The 20852-nt window shown below is 45.9% G+C and overlaps 1 protein-coding gene across 2 annotated transcripts in view; it reads left to right on the forward strand.

Moving 5' to 3' along the window:
* The first annotated feature begins 1450 nt into the window (after positions 1-1450).
* Positions 1451-20852, forward strand: part of AAMP (angio associated migratory cell protein) — a 34677-nt gene continuing 15275 nt past the window's right edge. The window contains exons 1-6 of one of the 2 annotated variants that reach the window (XM_088472383.1): positions 1471-1514; positions 1604-1658; positions 2416-2591; positions 17416-17568; positions 19349-19468; positions 20210-20349. In XM_088472383.1, the coding sequence (XP_088328509.1) occupies positions 2456-2591; positions 17416-17568; positions 19349-19468; positions 20210-20349 (549 nt within the window). In that variant the 5' untranslated portion in view covers positions 1471-1514; positions 1604-1658; positions 2416-2455. Of the gene's footprint in view, positions 1659-2415; positions 2592-17415; positions 17569-19348; positions 19469-20209; positions 20350-20852 lie in introns of both variants that reach the window. The other variant, XM_088472382.1, reaches the window with a different exon arrangement.

The raw sequence follows: 20852 nt of genomic DNA on the forward strand, positions 1-20852 counted from the left end.
CTCTCCCCCCTCACCTGGAAGCTGACATTGAAGATTATTGCACATGGTCTAAAGCAGGGGTCTTCAACCTTTAAGACAGTGTGGGCCACATTAAAAAATGTAACGAAGCCCAAGGGCCACTAAGCTATACTGCGGTATTTAGACTCTGCCCCCTCCTCACGCAATTATGTCCCATAACTGTCCCCTCCTACAATTTTAATTAGGCCCCAGAATTCCCCCCCCCACAATTATGCCCCCATAACTGTCCATCCTCCTCCATTAATTATGTCAGATACTTGCCCCCATCCTCAAACAATTATGTCCCATAATTGCCCACTCTACAGTGCCCCCAGTAGTGCCCCCCCTATGCAATGGCCCTAGTAGTGGTCCTCATTATGCAGTGCCCCAGTTGTAGTCCCCCCTATGCAGTGCCTCTTATATAATGGCCCCAGTAGTAGTCCCCCTATGCAGTGCCCCCAGTAGTGGTTCCCCCTATGCAGTGCCCCCCCTATGCAGTGCCCCTTATACAGTGCCCCAGTAGTAGTCCTCCCATGCAGTGCCCCCAGTAATAGCCCCCCATGCTGTGCCCCTTATACAGTGCCCCCAGTAGTAGTCCCCCCTATGCAGTACCCCCAGTAGTTGTCACCCCTATGCAGTGCCCCTTATATAGTGCCCCCAGTAGTGGTCCCCCCTATGCAGTGCCCCCGGTAGTCCCCCATATGCAGTGCCCCATATATATATATATATATATATATATAGGTCAAAGACACAAAAAACACCCAATAACACTTACCTGAATCCCCGCACCTGCCGCTGTCCGCTCCTCCTGGCCTGTCATGACATCTCTCCCATTACCTACTGTGGGAGCCAAAAGGTGGAGCTCACTAGGCTGGCTCTGGCCGTGGGTGCAGCAGCCAATGAGAGTCGGTCTGACTCTCACTGGCTACCAAAACAAACACACCTCCTGGTAGTACAAGTGAACTACACAGCGCTGGTGTTTGTTTCTGTGTAGTGCGGACCACACTCTCTGCGGTCCTCACTACACTATCAACGGGCCACGGGGAACAGCTCCATGGGCCACCCATGACGGGCCATGGGTTAAAGACCCCTGGTCTAAAGTGTAAAAGCACTCTGGAAGGTTAAAAATGCATTACAGCAAGGTATGAAGAATGCTGTTACTTTCACCTTTTACACATTTGTGTTTTGGATATTGTTTTTTCGTAACAGAGGCCTATGTCACGTCTAAGTACATATACTGCAGATTGAGTCACAGGTTACAGCGATCACTAGAGCAGCTGTCGCGCAGCGCCGTCCAAAACTACAACTTCCAGAGGGCACCGCGCTGCGCATGTGTACCGATTCTTGTTTACGTCCACGTTCTAGTGCAGTCACTCTGACATGCTGGGAGCCGGTGCCTTCCTATTGGCTGAGATATGTCACTCTGGAATGTCATTGGCTGTAGAGTGTACGGATTGCGTCCCAGCTGATGATCATGTTAGGTTGAACTAACTGCTTGGAGAAGGAGGAGTGCCCACGTGTGTTGTTACATTGCTGCTGCAGGCCGGGGATTTTCTGCTGCCTTATTATTATTATCATCATACTAATAATATTATTATCATTACAGCAGCTGCTCATCTTCCAGGCTGGATCCGGGTCTGATCTCGGGGCTCTTGCTGTAGGTAAGTTCCTCCTCTCCCTGCTGCACAGTGACACGGGCCCCTTCCTCATCTGTAACCATGGCGCTGCTAATTGACACAGGTGACAAGGGGTTAATCTGTGTTTGAGAGTTACACTTTATCATATTTCAGTATGAGGGTTATTATAGTAACATACAGGGATGACAGTACAGTATCAGTAAATAACCTAAAGACAGGCAACATGTGGTTTTCCTTTTGGGGGAACTTCAACTCCTGAATGTGCCACTATAGCTTCAGAGTGACAGGTTTTATAGATGTTACAGTAATTGTCACACTTTTTGCAGTATAGCAATGTATGGTGAAGTGATCCCTGGTGCTTATAGTTCAACTTGGGCCAATCTTGTGTTTCAGTTTAGAAATGTGTTACCCTTACTTGTGCCATTTGATCTGCCTATTATTGACTTGATCATTCAGTGGTGGTCAGCATGTCTAAAAGTGATTTTTAAATGATAACAAGTGTATACCATATATTTTTGTAACAGTATAGGTTATTGATCCAACTCAGTCTTCTGATGAGAGACAAACTTTCGTAAAACCTTGGCAGCATTAGGCAGGCAATTTAGCACATCCCTTGTATAGGTTTCAAAATATTTTTCATGCCTTCCTGGATTGACTTCACCTTTATTGGTTTTACAATATTCCATGCCTGTTTATCACTGTGGTCATATATCATGTTAAGTTCTTCATGGTGTGCTGACATTGTCTCACACTACCAGCTTCTGCCATCCTTAATTTCTAGAGGCGACTTTGCCACCCTGTGTCCCATTGCACGAAAGACAATGGATGGAGCTGATGACGATGGTGGGGCTGTATCACCAAGCCCAGAGCCGGAGGAGGGTGCTGCTGCTGCAGTGTTCCATGGGGATGAAGAGATCATCGAAGTGCTTGAGCTAAATGATGCAGAACCAGATCCAGGTAGACATGTAATAACCAGTAGTTGCCTCTTGTGATGTAAAAAGTTTGGATTTTTTTATGGAGATTTAAACTGAGGCTACCAAGCTACATTGTAGATCAGGCATGTCAAACTCAAAAAACCAACCAGGCCGAATATTCAAGGCCTACGAGTGTGTTGGCCGCCAAAAAAAAGTTGTATATGCAGTTTTTAAAGGTTTATTATTAATAAAAACTAATGCAATGCCCCCTGTTGTAGTGCCCCTTATGCAATTCTACCCTGTATTACAGCCCCTTTTGCAATGCCCCCTGAATTTGTGCCCCTTATGCAGTGCCCTAGTAGTGGCCAATATGCAGTGCCCTAGTAATGCCCCTTATGTTGTGCCCCCTGTAATGCCCCTTATGTTGTGCCCCCTGTAATGCCCCTTATGTTGTGCCCCCTGTAATGCCCCTTATGTTGTGCCCCCTGTAATGCCCCTTATGTTGTGCCCCTTATGTTGTGCCCCCTGTAATGCCCCTTATGTTGTGCCCCCTGTAATGCCTCTTATGTTGTGCCCCCTGTAATGCCTCTTATGTTGTGCCCCCTGTAATGCCTCTTATGTTGTGCCCCCTGTAATGCCTCTTATGTTGTGCCCCCTGTAATGCCTCTTATGTTGTGCCCCCTGTAATGCCTCTTATGTTGTGCCCCCTGTAATGCCTCTTATGTTGTGCCCCCTGTAATGCCTCTTATGTTGTGCCCCCTGTAATGCCTCTTATGTTGTGCCCCCTGTAATGCCTCTTAGGCAGAGCCCCCAGTAATACCCCTTATGCAAAACCCACAGTAATGCCTCTTATGCAGAGCCCCCATTAATTCCCCTAGTAGTGCCCCCAATAATGCCCCTAGTAGTGCCCCCAGTAATGCCCCTCTATGCACTGCCCCCAGTAATGCCCCTTTATGCACTGCCCCCAGTAATGCCCCTTTATGCACTGCCCCCATTAATGCCTTTTATGCAGAGCCCCCAGTAATGCCCCTTATTTTGTGCCCCCAGTAATGCCCCTTATGCTGTGCTCCCTCCCAGTATAGAACAGACCCCACTTACCTCTCTTCACGCTGACCGCTGGGCACCGCTTTAACATAGATCCAGCAGGGCAGGCCCCTCACATAGCGGATGATGTCACCCGCGCACCCTCGAACTGCATCTCTGGGAACGCTGGCCTCTGAAGCGATCAGAGGCTTCTCTGATTGCTTCAGAGACCAGCGTTCCAGCACAAATATTATGTGGCCCAGTCACTCCTGCTGCGATTGGAGCTGAGCTCCGATCGCGGCAGGGGTGACTGGGCCGCATAATACATGTATTTGGGCCCACATGGTTGGGCCACATAAATAGCTTCTTTGGGCCGCGAATTTGACATCCTGTTGTAGATGATCAAAATAAATGTATAGTTCCCTTCTGGGGCTTTGCCTCTCACACAAACTTTGTGGACAAGTACCAGATCCTGAACACAAGGTTATCTCATGCATTGCCTCTAGCACACCAAATACATTATCTACAATTTGGTCCTCCTAGTTCGACTACTGTGAGGCTTCTTCTTTCATTTTTCACAGTAGTCCAATTAATGCACCCATTTTTGGTATCAAGGTTGGGCTCAAATTACTGCCCTTGAATTTCTCTGTTGGCTCAGGTCTTTAAAATTCTGTTGATGCATCTATCACCTTCTATTGGCTTCTAATGCCCCAATTAAAGAACCTAATGCATTAGTCTGGGAGCCTTATAAAGGGGATACCTTCAAGTCCGGAATTTGTTACCACATCAAGTCTAATGTAGTGTTCCCTCTAGCTCCGGAGGCAGGGCGTCGGAGCCAGAGAGGGCAATCTAGTGCGCGCGCCCGAAAAGGGGGCGTGTCTATAAGACGCGTGCCCGGCGCTTACGGACAAGCCGGGCAGCCCCCAAGCGCTGCAGAAAGGGATAATAGACGCCAGGCGCATGCACCCGGGTGAGAACGGCTCCCGCAGGCTGTGAGGGCAGGGCGCTTTTTGCCCTCCTCCTGGAGGGCAGGGTGCTTTTTGCCCTCCAGAAGGAGGGCAGGGCGCCGCGCCCCGCTAAAACAGCCTAGCGGGAACGCTATAATGATGTCACATTAATTTTTAATTTATTTATTACCAGATATTTATATAGCGCACATGTATTCTGCAGCGCTTTACAAAGAATATTTGCCCATTCACATCAGTCCCTGCCTGGTGGAGCTTACATTCTATTTTCCCTGAACACAGAAAAAAAAAAAAAAGGATTTGCCCTCCAGCGCACTGCAGCAATATCAACAAAAAATACTTAAATCCTACATGATAATAGAGATTGAGGTATTAGTTACATACATTTGCAAATATATGAATAAGCTCCAGGCCATCGTCAAGGCTCCTCTATACTGGCGTCCCTAACATTAAGGGGTTCACGTCCAAGAAGCAAGGTACTCCCAAAAATTTCAGCCAAGGACCATCCCCAGGGCATCACACGAAAAGTGGAAAAAAGGTGATAGTGAAGTGTAAAGAATAGATGTGTAAAGACAAATCAATAAGTGTTAATGAAATGAGAGAGAATTAAACTGACATAAATAATAAACAAACAATTTGAAAACTGATAAAAAAAATATCTATGTGAATTAAGTGGTGATGCCCTAAAAAGGTCCAACCAGAACAACTCCGGGGGGCCCCACTCCCAAAAGCTCACCCCAAAATAATTATTGCTACATAATAGTAGCACCCACTCTGGGTCATATAATTACAAATTGGTGTACTGCATAATAACAGCACATGTATAAGCTGAGAGCTGACTCACCTTGGAGGTACCCAGAAACCTCCACATGACACTATAAGGACCAGCAACCAATGCTGGCTCCCTTCATGCCTCTCAAGACTGCAAACAAAAAGTATGGTGGTCGCTCATATCAGCTTAATGACATAGCACAGGTGCTTGTAAAGGGCGGGGTTTACACTGAACACAGAAAAAACAAAGGGATGTAGGATTTAAGTATTTTTTGTTGATATTGCTGCAGTGTGCTGGAGGGCAAATCCCTTTTTTTTTTTTTTTTCTGAGTTCAGTGTAAACCCCGCCCTTTTGTGTTGGGAGCCAGTTAACATACCAGTATATTTTTGGAGTGTGGGAGGAAGTCGGAGGAAACCTACTCAAGCACAGGTAGGGCCGTGGTGGGAATCGAACCTATGACCTCAGTGCTGTGAGCAGAGCAGCGTGGAACCATGGTGCCCGGAGAAAGTGCATGTCACACCGCCGCCCCCCCCCCGCTCCTTGTACTGAACTGTGCCAGTGGGGTATGGCCAGCCTGCGGGGGAATACTGAAGTGAACAGAAAAAGAGAAACCAGTGGCAGTATCATGCTGGGTGTTGAGGTCCCATTGGGGGAATAGAATGCTTCTGTGATGCACTATCTGACATTAAGGGGTAGCACATTTGGCACTGCTTTATTTATGTATAGCACCTAGGATCTGACTTTTATCTCCTTTGAATCATTGTTATTAGTCAATAGATGAGATTGACCAGAATATATAATACAATTAACTTAAATTGACAAAATATATGTGCAAGAATGAAATGCCTCACGGTGCACAGCTTATTACTGTAATTACTGCCCCAAGCAGCTGTCATTGGAGTGGGGACACCTATGGGAAGCTCCCTTCCCAGCTATGCTCCTACTTTGCAAATATACATTGCACCTATATTATGTGAGCACTACTAATCATGTCCTGTCTGACACCATTATTATTATTTCAGGTCTCCTAATATTTTTTAAAAGGCCTTTCAAATAACAATGTGTGGTAATGCCTGGGAACACTTCATTACTTTAAATAGCAAAGCAGTGACTTTATTTAATCTAATAACTTCTAATTGAAGTTTAGGACTTTACCTCAGATGTGTCACTTTTAAGTCCATTGAAGCACAATGAATGAATGAGGAGAGAAGGAGGAAGGGATCAAAGAGGGACAGTTAGAGGAAAGTGCCGATCAGAGAGGGGAGGTGACGAAAGCCAATAAGAAAGGAGAGGGGAGGGGCAAGAGCCGATCACATGGTTGAGAGGGGAGGGAATTAAAGAGGTGAGAAGTGAATGTAATCAATCTGACAGGTAAGAGGAGGTGACAAAGATGATGAGAGAGGAGGGAGGGCCGGAGGGGAGGCAACCTGAGCAGCTTGAGGAGCATGAAATGTAGAACCGATCTCATATCAGTAACTTATTTGTATATAGAGCAAACAAACCGAGATAAAACTAACAGGCTGCCATCATACTGAGTAGCGCCCATGAATTCCGGAACCCTGGATGGCGTCCTCTGTCCATTTTGGTGCCTGGAGCTCATGCTCCACCGAAACCACCCTCGCTACTCCCCTGGCTGTGATGCAGTAATGATAGCCATTACACGCTCCTCATATCTCCAAACTGTTCCTACATTGGTACATGGTTCCCTCACAGATTTGTGGACGGCGAAGTATTAAAAATAAAGATTAAAGAAAGAAATAAGAATTAAAATGATATGCCAAGGGTCGTGTCACTTGTTAGGGCAGATTCTCCTGTCTACAAGTCAATATTTATGTCTGCAGACAGAGTTTATGCGTTTGTGTTGTGATATCTCTTTTAAATGTACATGTGGCTCAAAAAATATTAAATATTGTACTGTCCAAATTCCTTGTTGACTTATTTATTTATATCTCATTGACAACAAACACAGTGATAACTCTATGCTACCAGTGAATGTCATATGCAGTTACTAGCACATCTCTACTGGATAGATAATAGCAACTTAGCTACTATCTAGATGTATCCAAAAATTTTGCAATCTGATTCTGCAATATTGGCAACTAATGTATCAGTCTATCTCCACTGTACTCTGAATTTTGGTAAGGAATATATCTGATCTATTATTATTGTATATTACCTGCTATTAATTAAACAGAAAAAATATGCTGACACAAGTTATAACAAGCGTCACCTTCCCATCAGGGAATATGATCAGATATAAATTATTCCTTATATGACATATACCTTTATTTGCACATTAATTGTTTTAGTGCTGTAAGACTGTTTAGGTATATTAATACGTAATTAATCAGAGTACATTACATCAGTACACATAAATATGGTACTACAGTATCATTCTATGCCTGTTATTATATAGCCAGGGGATATAGATTGACACAGATGGTGTCAAGCATCATCTTCTCACTCAGGAAGTATAGACCGTTATCGATTATTACATACCTAACATATGCCTTTATTGGTATAGTAATTAATTAGATGTTTATTAAACTGCTTGAATCACTGGTTCACCACTCTTTGAAATAATGCGTTAATCATGTTTATTAGCTTTTAGAACAAAGACTGCTAGAGCCTATGCTGGCACAGTAATTAATAGGGTGTTTAATAGACCGCTTGAATATGTTTATTAATCACAAGTTCACCACTCATTAATTCAAATTGTGCACTAATCATATTTATTAGCTTTTAAACAATATATAGTATGTATGTCTCCAGAGCATATTACAACAAAGCTCCTAGATGCCTCAGTTATTTAGGAGAATTTCACAGTCAGTTAATTATAATCACATTAATTGACAACAGAATGGCACAGTGATTAATTCAGTGCTGTTAAACTGCTTAGTTATATTTATACATCACTGGTTCCCCACTGTTTACTTCAAATAGTAGGACAGTCGCGTTTATTAACTCTAGATAATATACATATATTTTCCCAGAGCATATTATATAAATGTTCCTGTATGCCACAGTTTTTTAAGAGGATTTCTCAGCATTCATTACTTTATTCTAATCACATTTATTGACATCAGACAAACATATGCGCTGTCATGGCACATTACATCAGTGCTCATGGATGCCACAGATCATATTGGTGCTTATCATTGTGTTTTAGACATAAAACATGAGACAATGTAACATTTGAGCCTCAGAGTTTGCTGCCCAACATACATAAATTATTTAAACCATAATCGGCATGATATCATTGCATATAGTGAACGGGGCCCTTGGCATAGACCCGATGCGCTTTTCGCCTGCGGCTTTATCAAGGATAGACTGATAAATTAGTTGCCAATATTGCAGAATCAGATTGCAACATTTTTGGATACATCTAGATAGTAGCTAAGTTGCTATTATCTATCCAGTAGAGATGTGCTAGTAACTGCATATGACATTCACTGGTTGCATAGAGTTATCACTGTGTTTGTTGTCAATGAGATATAAATAAATAAGTCAACAAGGAATTTGGACAGTACAATATTTAATATTTTTTGAGCCACATGTACATTTAAAAGAGATCTCACAACACAAACGCATAAACTCTGTCTGCAGACATAAATATTGAGTTGTAAACAGGAGAATCGGCCCTAACAAGTGACACGACCCTTGGCATATCATTTGAATTCTTATTTCTTTCTTTAATCTTTTTTTTTAATACTTCGCCGTCCACTAATCTTCAGAGGGATTATATAACATTTTAATATACCGTATATACTCGAGTATAAGCCGAGTTTTTCAGCACAAAAAATGTGCTGAAAAAGTACCCCCTTGGCTTATACTCGAGTCAAGTGTAGCGCTTACCGGACGGAGTTCGGTCAGCGCTACACACTGCCAAACACACAGCCGCCGGAGCCGGCAGCTGCGTGTTTGGTGTAATCAGCAGCCGCTGAGAGTCTGTCAGACTCTCAGCGGCTGCTGCTGCTCCCACTGCGGGAGCCATCTTCTGGCTCCGCAGTGGGTGATGGGAGACACGTCGTCATGACGACGTCTCTCCTATGCAAATCGGCCGGAGGAGCGGACAGCGGCGGGACCAGGAGCGGGAGTTTCAGGTAAGTGATTCTTTTATTCTTGTCACGTCTCTCTCTACTGGGGGGGGAGACTACCAGGGGGCGATTACTACAGGGGGCACTAAAAGGGGAGATTACCAGGGGGGGATTACTACAGGGGGCACAACCAGGGGGGATTACTACAGGGGGCACTAAAAGGGGGGATTACCACTGGGGGAACTACCAGGGGGGGATTACTACAGGGGGCACTACCAGGGGGGGATTACTACAGGGGGGGATTACCACTGGGGGAACTACCAGGGGAGGATTACCACTGGGGGTACTACCAGAGGAGGATTACCACTGGGGGTACTACCAGGGGGGGATTACTACTGGAAGCACTGAAAGGGGGGATTACCACTGGGGGCACTACCAGGAGGGATTACTACTGGGGGCACAACCAGGGGGAATTACTACTGGGGGCACTACCAGCTCCTGCCATTTCCCACACTAGGCTTATACTCGAGTCAATAAGTTTTCCCAGTTTTTTGTGGTAAAAGTAGGTACCTCGGCTTATATTCGGGTCTGCTTATACTCGAGTATATATGGTAATTAATAAAAGTCAATTTTTAGGAATTTATCACAAATTACTCGATTAGTGCACCTTTCATCTTTTGTTGCATCCATAATCAATGGTAGTAGGTAGCACACCTCCTTGATACATGAAGTATTAAGATAGAATATCTATCCATTTTGTATTTTCAAGGTGGTTATCGAGTGGAGTCTGTGCAGTGTTATAAAAATCTTTTTCCCTCACAGATTTACAAACTTTATCTGAAAGTATCTCCCTTTAGTTAGCACAGATGCAGACAAGAGGGCACCTTGCTCCACAGAAATAGCCCTCATCAACTTATCTAAAACATCACTCAACTACACATGAGTGATCTTCCTTATTCCTCCTGTCTGATGTCCTCCAACATATGCAGCTCTTGATTTGGCATATACCTAACAGTGGATGATGTCGCATCATTACCTATTGTTAAAAGCCAAATTCACACTTCTTGAGCTCCATTATTGAGAAGTTCTGGTTTATTTACAAAATGAAGTATACCTAATGAATTGTCTCTAACACACTAAATAAGTAAAAGGGAGGGGCTGGGCTGCATATCCTAATATTAAACATGGTAATAGGAGCTACCATGCTGAGACCTGTAGTTCTACAGCAGAAAAGAAAGGGGGGAGGAGCAGGTGCACTCTATAAGCACTTAGAATTCTACTGATTAGAAAGTCTATAATAAACTGCAACTATTAACATGGTTTTGAAAGTAAGGTTTCTTAGTACATGTTTGGATAAAGATGTTTGTCCACCTACCACTTCACGGTGAGCCTTATACAGGTGGTCCCTTACATTCCTAATACTGACACACTAATTAATTTTTCTCTTTCGTCTGGACTGGGGCACACTAGACCATGGGTTGTAGGTGGAAAGGTATGGAGTTGGCACTAATTATTCAAAACTTTCCACTCAAGCTCCTCCTCTCTGCAACCCCTGACTTCAGTGTAGTTTTAGTGCCTGTGGAAGAGAGGCACGTTTTTTTCAGGGCTGCGATGCAGCCTTGATTAGCTTACGGTTTTTCTTTTTATTTGTAAAGTTTGTTTTATATTTTACTATAGGTGCTGTGCACAGCGGGAGTGTAAGCAAACGGTGAGAGCCGCATCAAAGGGGGAGATGGCGCTGAGCGCTCCCCCCCCCCCCCCCCCCCCCGTTCCACACACTCCGGTTTCTGTGAGACCGTCTGGGCCCGGGGATAATGCACTTCTGTACCTGGTAGAGGCGCAGGCAGTCAGCGTAGTCCTGGATGGCGGGCACCATCTTGCCAGTCTTCTTGTCGGTGGCTCCTGTGGGGGGAGCGCCGACTACAGACCAACTGCGGTGTGCGTGGGTCATCCCAAGTTCTTTCCCCACAGAGGGGAGTAGCGCTTGAGAAGCCTTAGGGCTGGCTCAGTATAGCGGGGGGTGGAGCCATGGCTGCTGGTTCCCCCCGCTCTCCAGCGGCACAATGGAGACTCCAGGAAGCTGCGTGGGCTGTTCCTGTCTTTATAGTGGGACAAGCCTGGCCAGCATGGAGGAAGGACAGAGAGGTCTCAAGCTCCTTTTCCTCTGCCGGGTGCAGCTAAGTATTTGTCAATTGCTAAATCTTGTTGTGCTTGTTGGGGAGTTTTTGCAGTATTCATTGCACTATATATATTTGTATATAACGTCTTTGTTGCCATTTCTGGGCTATATGCCGCGGCAGGGGAGCGCCGGAGGAAGGGGGGGCTCAAATGACGGACAAGTCAAAGTCCGCAAAGGGCCAAACCCCCACTATGGCTATATTTTTTTTACGTGTGCCCAGTGTCAGGTTAAATTACCATGTGGACAGCTGCATGCGGGGGCATTGTGTGTGGACTGTCAGCTGGGGCTCACTTGTGCACAGGCTGGAGGGGGAGCCACGCCAGTTATGGAAGAACTTGCGTGGGCTCAGGTTATGAACCGTTAGCTCTCTGAGTTGGTGAGACTTGTGGTCCGCCAGAGAGAAGAGCAAGCTCAAACAGCACAGTAGCGGGGGTCGGTCACCATGTCCCTGATCCGCCTTGGTCCGTACCATGGAGTGCACATCGGCAGGGTTTGAGAAGGTATCCTTCTATATGGAACGCTTCTTTGAGGATCCTAGGCTCCACACTGCGCATAAGCGTCTTCCTCCATCCAGGGGCCCGTTAGAGGGGTCAGATGCCGAGGTGGAGGGGGGGTGGTGGGGAACTCCCAGTAGAGGAGGTTCTGCCCGAAGAGGAAGGTTCAGAGCCTGCGTTCATTCACGGCGTGGAGGACCTTATTATGGCGGTACGACAGTCTTTTGACTGCCTGGACCTTGACGCCTCAGCAGCGGCGGAGGAGCCGTTTAAGCTGAGGTGTAATAAGAGGGTCATTTGTTTTCCGGCTTCTCTGGATCTTTTGGATCTTGTCGAGGAAGCGTGGAAGAACCCGGATAAGAAGTACGCCACTCCTTGTAAGTTTGCAGCCCTTTATCCTTTTCCAGAGGAGCAGGTCGCCAAGTAGATGCGGCCGTGGCTCGTTTAGCCAAGAACACGGCTCTTCCGGTCCAAGGGGCGGCTTCCTTTAAGGATCCGCTGGATAAAAAATTGGAAGGATGCCTTAGGAGTATTTTTATGGGCGCCGAGGTTGTTGTTTTCCTACTTTTGGCATCTGCATGGGTCTCTCGAGCCATGGAGAAGTGGGCTGAGAAATTAGTGGTAGGCCTTTCCGGTGACTCATCCAGAGAGGAGTTGCTGGAACTGGCGGAACAGATTCGTGCGGCAGCAGACTGTGTGTGAGGCCGTACAAGATGGGGCGCAGATTTCCTCTAGAGTCTCAGCTACGACAGTCGCAACGCGCAGAGCACTCTGGCTCCACGCCTGGGAGGCAGACGCCGAATCTAAACGCGCTTTAGAATGTTTGGCTCAGAGCTTGATACTATCATATCCCAGGCGACAGGTGTGAAGAGCACTTTCCTGCCTGTGATGCTCCAGAAGCTAAAGGGCTCACGATTCCAAGTCTTCCGTTCTTCCTTTCGAGGGGGGGGGGGGGGCGGGGCGGTTAGAGGTCAAACGGCCTGAGGACGCTATTTCCCCAGCAGGGGTTCTGCGCCACGGGGTAGAATCTCCGGTACATTCAGGTACCTGGGTGCTTCGGAACCCGAGTACCTGACAGGATCTTAGCCCGTCCGGTCTCGGAGAAGGTGGGGGGGCCATCTCCTCCTTTTCCGAGACCGGTGGGTAGCTTCAGGAGCGGATGCCTAGGTAAGGGGCGTTGTCTCCCGTGGTTATGTGATCGACCTAAGGGGGCCACCGCCGCAGTGTTTCTTTGCCATGGCATTGCCCAGGGAGCCTTAGAAGAGACTGGCCTTAAACCAGGCCATCAGATCTCTCCGTTCCACAGTCTCACAGGAGCTAGGTTTTTACTCTAACTCGTTCCTGGTCCGAAAGCCCAACTGCAATTATCAGCCGACTTTAAAACTGCGAGCCTTGAATGCCAGCCTATGGTTGGATCGGTTCCACATGGAATCGCTCCGATCGGTGATCCAGGATATGTCAAATTCTTAGCGTCTTTTTGACATCAGAGACTCGTATCTCCACGTGCCGATTTGGGCGGGGCACCATTCCCTGCTCAGGTTCACAGCTGGGTGAGTTCATTACCAGTTCCAGGCCCTGCCTTTCGGACTGGCAACAGCCCCGCGAGTCTTCACAAAGATCATGGCAGCGATGGCGAGTCTGTTGCATTCCGAGGGGATAACGATCGTGCCCTACTTGGACGATTTGCTAGTGAAGGCGGATTCGGCTGCCCAACTTCAGGCCCACCTGGATCGCACAGTTCGGTTGTTACAGTATCACGGTGGGATACTGAATCTCGAGAAGTCTCCCCTCATGCCTTGCCAACGCCTGGTGTTTCTGGGGGTGATCTTCGATACGGCACTACAAAGAGTTTTCTTGCCTGAGCTCAAAGCCCGGGCCCTTCAGGACTTAGTCAGGAAGGTGCTGTCTACCCCTCGCCCATCTGTCTGGCTGGGCTTGAAGTTACTCAGTACGATGGTCTCTACCTTCGAGACCATCCAGTACGGCCGCTTCCATTCACGGAGCCTCCAGTGGGAGATTCTCCTGAATTGGACGGGCAGCTTGGACGTCCTCTCTCCTCTCAGTTGCTGGTTCTGTCAGACAGCACCCGTCAGGCACTTTGCTGGTGACTGATTACCAATCACCTTCTCCAGGTTGGTCTCTGGTTACTCCCAACTGGATCATTGTCACCACAGACGCAAGTCTCAGAGGTTGGGGAGCAGTGACGGAGGACCTCTGTCTCCAGGGGACTTGGTCGTTATTGGAGATAGGTTTTCCGATAAATGTGCTGGAGCTTCGGGCCATTTATCTGACCCTGTGCGGGGCCCAGGCCCTCCTGGCCGGTCAGTGAGGATCCAATCAGACAATGCCATGGCAGTGGCATATGTAAACCACCAGGGTGGAACCAAAAGCGCGCTTGTTATGGCAGAGGCAAGTCTCATTCTCACTTGGGCGGAGACGTTTGTCCCGGCAATGTCAGCGTTGTTTATACCGGGGGTAGAGAATTGAGAGGCGGACTACCTCAGCAGGACCACTTTCCTGCCAGGGGAGTGGTCTCTCTACCCAGAGGTTTTCCAGCAGTTGGTCCAGAGGTGGGAGCTGCCAGAGGTGGACCCGATGGCATCCTGCCACAATTGCTAGATCCCTCGATTTTGTGCGAGTTACAGAGATCCTTTGGCATTCGCAGTGGATGCCATGACAGTTCCCTGGAACTTCCGTCTGGCCTACATCTTTCCTCCAATTCCCATGTTACCGAGGGTACTCCGTCGAGTCAGGGAGCAACAGGTTTCAGTCAACCTAGTGGCTCCAAACTGGCCGAGCCAGTCGTGGTTCGCCACAGTCCTCAAGCTAGCCGCAAGTCCCGGTTGGAGTCTTCCGCTACGACCAGATCTTCTTCTGCAGGGGCCGTTCAGTCATGAGGACCTACCTCAGTTGGCTTTCACGGCCTGGTTATTGGGACCGAGCTCTTAAAGGCTAAGGGTTTTTCCCCTTCATTCATCGGGACTATGCTCCGGGTGCGGAAGCAAGTTTCCGTGCAGAACTACCACAGGGTTTGGGAGACCTATATCATGTGGTGTGAGCGGTGCGGAGTACATACGGCCCAGTTCCGCCTTCCAAAGCTGTTAGCATTTCTTCAGGGTGGTCTGGAAGCCGGCTTACAGTAGCGCCGTGGGATTTGCCCCTGGTTCTGTCGGCTCTTAAGCAGGCTCCATTTGAGCCATTAGAATCAGTGGACCTTCGGTTCGTCACGTGGAAAGTGTTTTTTCTTATGGCCATTGCCTCAGCTCGGCGGGTCTCTGAGTTGGGGGCTTTGTCTTGCAAACCACCTTTTCTTGTTTTCCATGACGTCAGGGCTGTTCTCAGAATGGGTCCTTCTTTTCAACCGAAAGTGGTTTCATTTTTCCACTTGAACCAGGAAATATTTTATCCTGTTTGCTCACCTTCACAGTCTTCACGGGACCAGGACGATCTGTCGCTGTTGGATGTCGTCCGGGCCTTGCGTATTTACTTAGACAGAACTTCGGACTTATGTCGGATAGACTCTCTACTGGTCCTCTACGACGTCAATAAGCGTGGCTGGCCAGCCACAAAGCAAACCATTGCAAGATGGCTCCGCTCAGTGATCTCAAAGGCTAATTCTGATGCGGGGCGCCCGGCACCGACCAAGGTGTCGGCTCATTCCACTCGGGCCTGGGCGGCGCACCACGGGGCTTCAGCTGAACAAGTTTGTTGATCAGCTACCTGGTTCTCTGTCCACACGTTTGCACGGTTCTAAAGGTTTCATATTTTTGCCTCCGGTGACGCCCACTTTGGACGTACAGTTCTCCGGTTAGGCAACCTGAGCGTTCCCTCCCCTGGGGGCGGCTTTTGAACGTCCCATGGTCCAGTGTTCCCTAGCCCAGACGAAAGAGAAAAGAGGATTTTTGGTACTTACCGTTGAGGCTGGGGGACACTGTGTTCCCTCCCTCAGCTCAGTCGTATTGAGTGTGAGTTATGATTTGGGTCCTAAATGACCGTCAGTTTTGTTATTTTTCGGTGTGACAGTGTCACTGAGTATTGTTTTTCCTTACTAGGCACTTTTTAAGTTGTACTGAAGTCAGGGGTTGCAGAGGGGAGGATCTTGAGTGGAGAGTTTTGAATAATTAGTGCCAACTCCACACCTTCCCACCTACAACCCATGGTCCAGTGTCCCCCAGCCTGACTCAGCGAAAAGGATTCAACGGTAAGTACCAAAAATCCTCTTATCTAGGACTTACCTTTCCTAGGGCCCATTAGATGTGTGTACTGCAATGCAAGGACCCATACCAATTAAAGTCACTTGGGGCAGGTAGGAGGAGTGCTAGCCCAAGAAAAGGGGTCTCACCTTTAAATGTTACTTAAATACACACACACATAAAGGAGGGGCTGGGCTGCACATCCTAATATCAAACATAATAGGTGCTACCATGCTGAGACCTGTATTTCTACAGCAGAAAAGGAAGGGAGGAGGAGCAGGTGCACTCTCTAAGCACTAAGAATTCTAGTGATCAAAAAGTCTACAATTAACCTGGTTTTGAAAGTAAGGTTTCTAAGTACATGTTTGGCCAAAGATGTTTGACCTCCTGCCACGTCACGGTGAACCTTATACAGGTGGGTCCCTAACATTCCTAATACTGAGTGACACACTAATTAATTTATCTAGGACTTGCCTTACTTACCTTACCTTACTTTCAAAACCATGTTAATTGTTGCAGTTTATTATAGACTTTTTGATCACTAGAACGAAGTGTTCAGTAATTTAGTCCCCCTGGTAGGACTACTGAGACTTCTTACCCATTTTGAAAGTATGTATTGTAACTCGAGGCAATCATTATCATCTTCAGTTTCCTACTGTAACCAGTACTTTGAAAGGCACCCGAATATTATACTATGCCCCCTTATTTTTTTTCCTTTCTGTACATTATCCTCATCCAATTATTTGAAAATGTAAAATAAAAAAAGAGATAAAAAAATAAAATATATATATATATTTATATATATATATATATATATATATATATATATATGTGATATATATAGAGAGAGCTTCTTTTGGAATAATGTAGAAGTGAATTATACATATTGCTAGCTACCTTCAAGGTTAAAGGTTTAAATCAAGAAGTAATTATTTGTATAATATAAATCTCCTGTTGCTTGTGTCATATCCAAAATTAGTGCAGATATGATGATTCAATGTATTCCTTGATCCCTTTGTTAAGTGAGTCACATGTAGCTCACCAGTTGTTGGAGAACTAAAAGTCCTAGGCTGGCAGGTTATGTAGTTCCACAACATTTGGATAGCAGTAGATTGCCTAAGATCGATGTGATGTTGCCTCTCCTATAATGATGATATGAAGCTGGGTAGAGCGAGCTCCATTAATGGTTCTCTCTTATCCTCAGATGATCTTGCGAGCGACATGGAAGATGTGGATTTTGCAGATGAACCTGAAGATCGAGAAATGGGAGGGGATGAGTGGGAGACGGAGGATGAAGGTGTGGAGGAAGGAGCCGAGCCTCATGATGACAGCGAGTTGACTTTCTCTAAACACACAGGTAACCTTCAAATTTGGCATTTAACCCTATGATCATTTTTCTGTTTGTCACTGTGTATCCTGAAAACTTATAGCTGAATGTGTGTCACTGCGTTAATAAAAAGCTGGCTGTAATATTATTATTGTCGTTTATCAATAAATAAATGAGGAATGGTTAAGAGGCAGAAAAGTGAAAGATTTAGCAATTGTATAAAATGATTCAAGGAATTGTTAAATTAAATATAAAGTTATATTAAACCAGTGTCCTTTTTTAGTCTAATCATTGTGTTATTTATGGTACATTTCTGAAACGGGAACACAAGTAAAAATAATCTGTAACTGATGTCAAGCAATCTGATTTTAAAATACTTTGCTTTTATTGGTTCCTAAATAAAAAAGGTGAATATTGTGGTTACGTATTTTATTTCCAGTACGTTGTGAAAAGTCTCTGGTTTAGTTCGGACTAGCCAACTTTACCTGGCCAGTTGCTTAGCCAGCCCTGTGCCGCAGGAAGGCGGCGGGTTGGGGAGGTGCCACCGCTGCCTACTCCATTTGCCGGGCACCTGCTGAGATTTTATTGTCAGCGGGCGCCCGGCTCCTTCTTTACAGAGATAGCCGGAACTGGAGTTCGCTCCTGAGCTCCGGCTTCCCGCAGTGGTTGAAGGGAGAGATGTCATGTCTCTCCCATAGTTCTGAGGAGCAGTCGGACGGCAGTGAACGCAGGAGCGGAGCTTAAGGTAAGTATTGTGTTTCTTTTTGTGTAAGGGGCACCACTACTGGGGGCATTACATACGGGTTCCACTACTGTGGGCTCTGCATAAGAGGCACTACTGCTGTGTGCATTGTGTATAAGGGGCACTAATGTGGGCATTGTGTAAATGGGACACTACTGTGTTTCATAACCTGAATAAGGGACACTACTATGTGGTGTAATGTGAGTCAGGAGCACTATGTGCATTGTAATGTGAATAAGATTGTGCTACTGTGTGACATCATTTGAATTGGTTACTGAGTGACCACGCCCCTTTCATTTGAGACCTACGGTGCACGCTGTTCCTTTATTGTAAAAGGGAGGGAGGGCACAAATTTATAGTATGTAGGGGGCGCCAAGGATGGGAGACATCTCTAGAACTGCTTTAAGCACTGTTTATGATGTGTGTGTGTGTGTGTATAACAGCATGTAGATGGGCCCTCTAGGTAGTGAAAAATTTCTTGCCATGGTGCCTTCCTAAAGGGGGGTATATGCCAAGCAGTTCTTCTGAAATTAGAAGCATTTATTAAGCCGACGTTTCAAAGCCGGAATAGCCTTGTCATCAGAGTTGTGCACTAATCCTGCTGCGTCTGTATACACACACAGTGGATATGTGAAAATATGCAAATGTCTCGTACGCCTAGAATTGTATTGAGAATCCCACCAGCGTCTTCACAAATCCAATCATCAGCGTACAAAGACGCTGTGGGAACTGCGATACCATAGCCTTTTTTCGTTGGGTATGGGATTGCAGAACAAGACAGGGATACTCCACGAAAACTGCTGCAATGCATTTGTGTCTCCCCATTACTTCCCTCAAACGCTCCCTGACTGTCTTTCACATTGTGAGTAAGAAGTTACAGCAAGCGGCTATGGTAAAGTACTTTGGCACATGCGCAGAGTGACTTACATGCATACACAATTAACAAATAGTCGCTCAACTGCGAAAACATCAGCATAGTGTGCTTCTCTGAATCAGGCCCATAATTATTATTTGTCCCCTTCACCTTCTTTCTTGGATAGTTCACATTAACTGCCCATTTCCTGTTAGCCTCTGTATTCTGTATCAGCCTGGACCCCAAGGAGAGCTGTCTTGCTGTGACTGGGGGAGAGGATGACAAAGCCTACGTTTGGAGGCTCAGTGATGGAGAGACTCTCTTTGAATGCACAGGTAAATGTTGAACTGATACTGAAATTATGGAGACAGATTAATTTATTAAAGTACTGTAGCTGATAACTTTCATGTGTTAGGAATGATTGCAGTGCTTCTATGCATGGGGCGCAAACCATTCCTTGAGCTCATCATTCAGACTCCAGGTCTTTATTTGGGGGCTTCCCGGTTGGCAGACATCTGTTCCCCTGAGTAGGGGTGGAGTGATGTAATAAGAAGTCATTCTGATTATTCAGATATTTCAGTAATAATTTATAGACATACATAAGTTCCAGTTTTAATAGTACCACCCTGACCAGGATGGTAGAGGAGGTTGGGTTGGTCTGCATTCTCAGTTCTTCCTCCCCTCTGTTTTTCTTCCCTGGAGCCACTAATGAAACTTTAACACAGAGTGTTAGGGCAGGTATACCTCTCAGGACATGATTTGACCACTTTAGCCCATGAGTATAATTTAGATTTCAATGTCCCAGTGCTAGTTATTACTACTTGAACTTGGAAGTGTATCGTGGGCAGATTTTAGTGACAAAATGGTATGGAAGCTAGTTTTTCCCCTGGGGTTCCCAGTGATACATGAGAAGGTGGTGCCAGGAGAGACAGGGACCCATCATTCAGGTAGCTGGGTTGATACAAATCTGTAAATAAAAAATATATATTATTTATCTGTTTAAAATCTCCATGTCTAACAATACCACTATCATTGTGTTAGAGGTGTTGCCTGATTTGTTTCCCTCTCCATCCAAGGTCACAAGGACTCTGTTACTTGTGCAGTGTTTAGTCACGATTCCACCATGGTAGCTACTGGGGACATGAGTGGTCTCATCAAAGTGTGGAAGGTGGAGGGCGGGCAAGAGGCCTGGTCATCTGAAGTGGGTGACCTAGAGGTGAGAAATCTCAGATATTTTCCTACTTTACATCTCATTGTCCTCCCTGATATACAATTCTGTAGATGCAGACTTTTACAGCCCTTTAATGTCAATAGAAAATGTTTAGTTGATGTAAGGTTGTAACACCCACATAAAGCCTGTGTTTTACAATATAACAGATTTAAAAATTTTGGAGGACTACAAATTTCCCAATGAAATCCCCATTTCCTGTGGGCTTTAGTTCCACAGAGATGATAACCTGCTGACAAGCCTTTCTGTTCTGTTCAATAAATTGACATATAATTTGATCATATTGAATATTTTGTGCCCATTATGACACAAGTTTCAGCTTAAACAACCAGTTTCACCAGCTCTTCATGTGTCTGGCAAGCTTATCTTATTCACTGCTAGGGGTTTTCTCACCCTGTGCTGAGGCCATTATTCGATGTTTGTGCTTGTCACATTCCAACTATTAATACTATTATCCTTTTTTATATATATATATATATATATATATATAT

The sequence above is a fragment of the Taudactylus pleione genome, unplaced genomic scaffold, assembly GCF_031769625.1.
Source record: "Taudactylus pleione unplaced genomic scaffold, aTauple2 ptg000122l, whole genome shotgun sequence".
Taxonomy (NCBI): domain Eukaryota; kingdom Metazoa; phylum Chordata; class Amphibia; order Anura; family Myobatrachidae; genus Taudactylus; species Taudactylus pleione.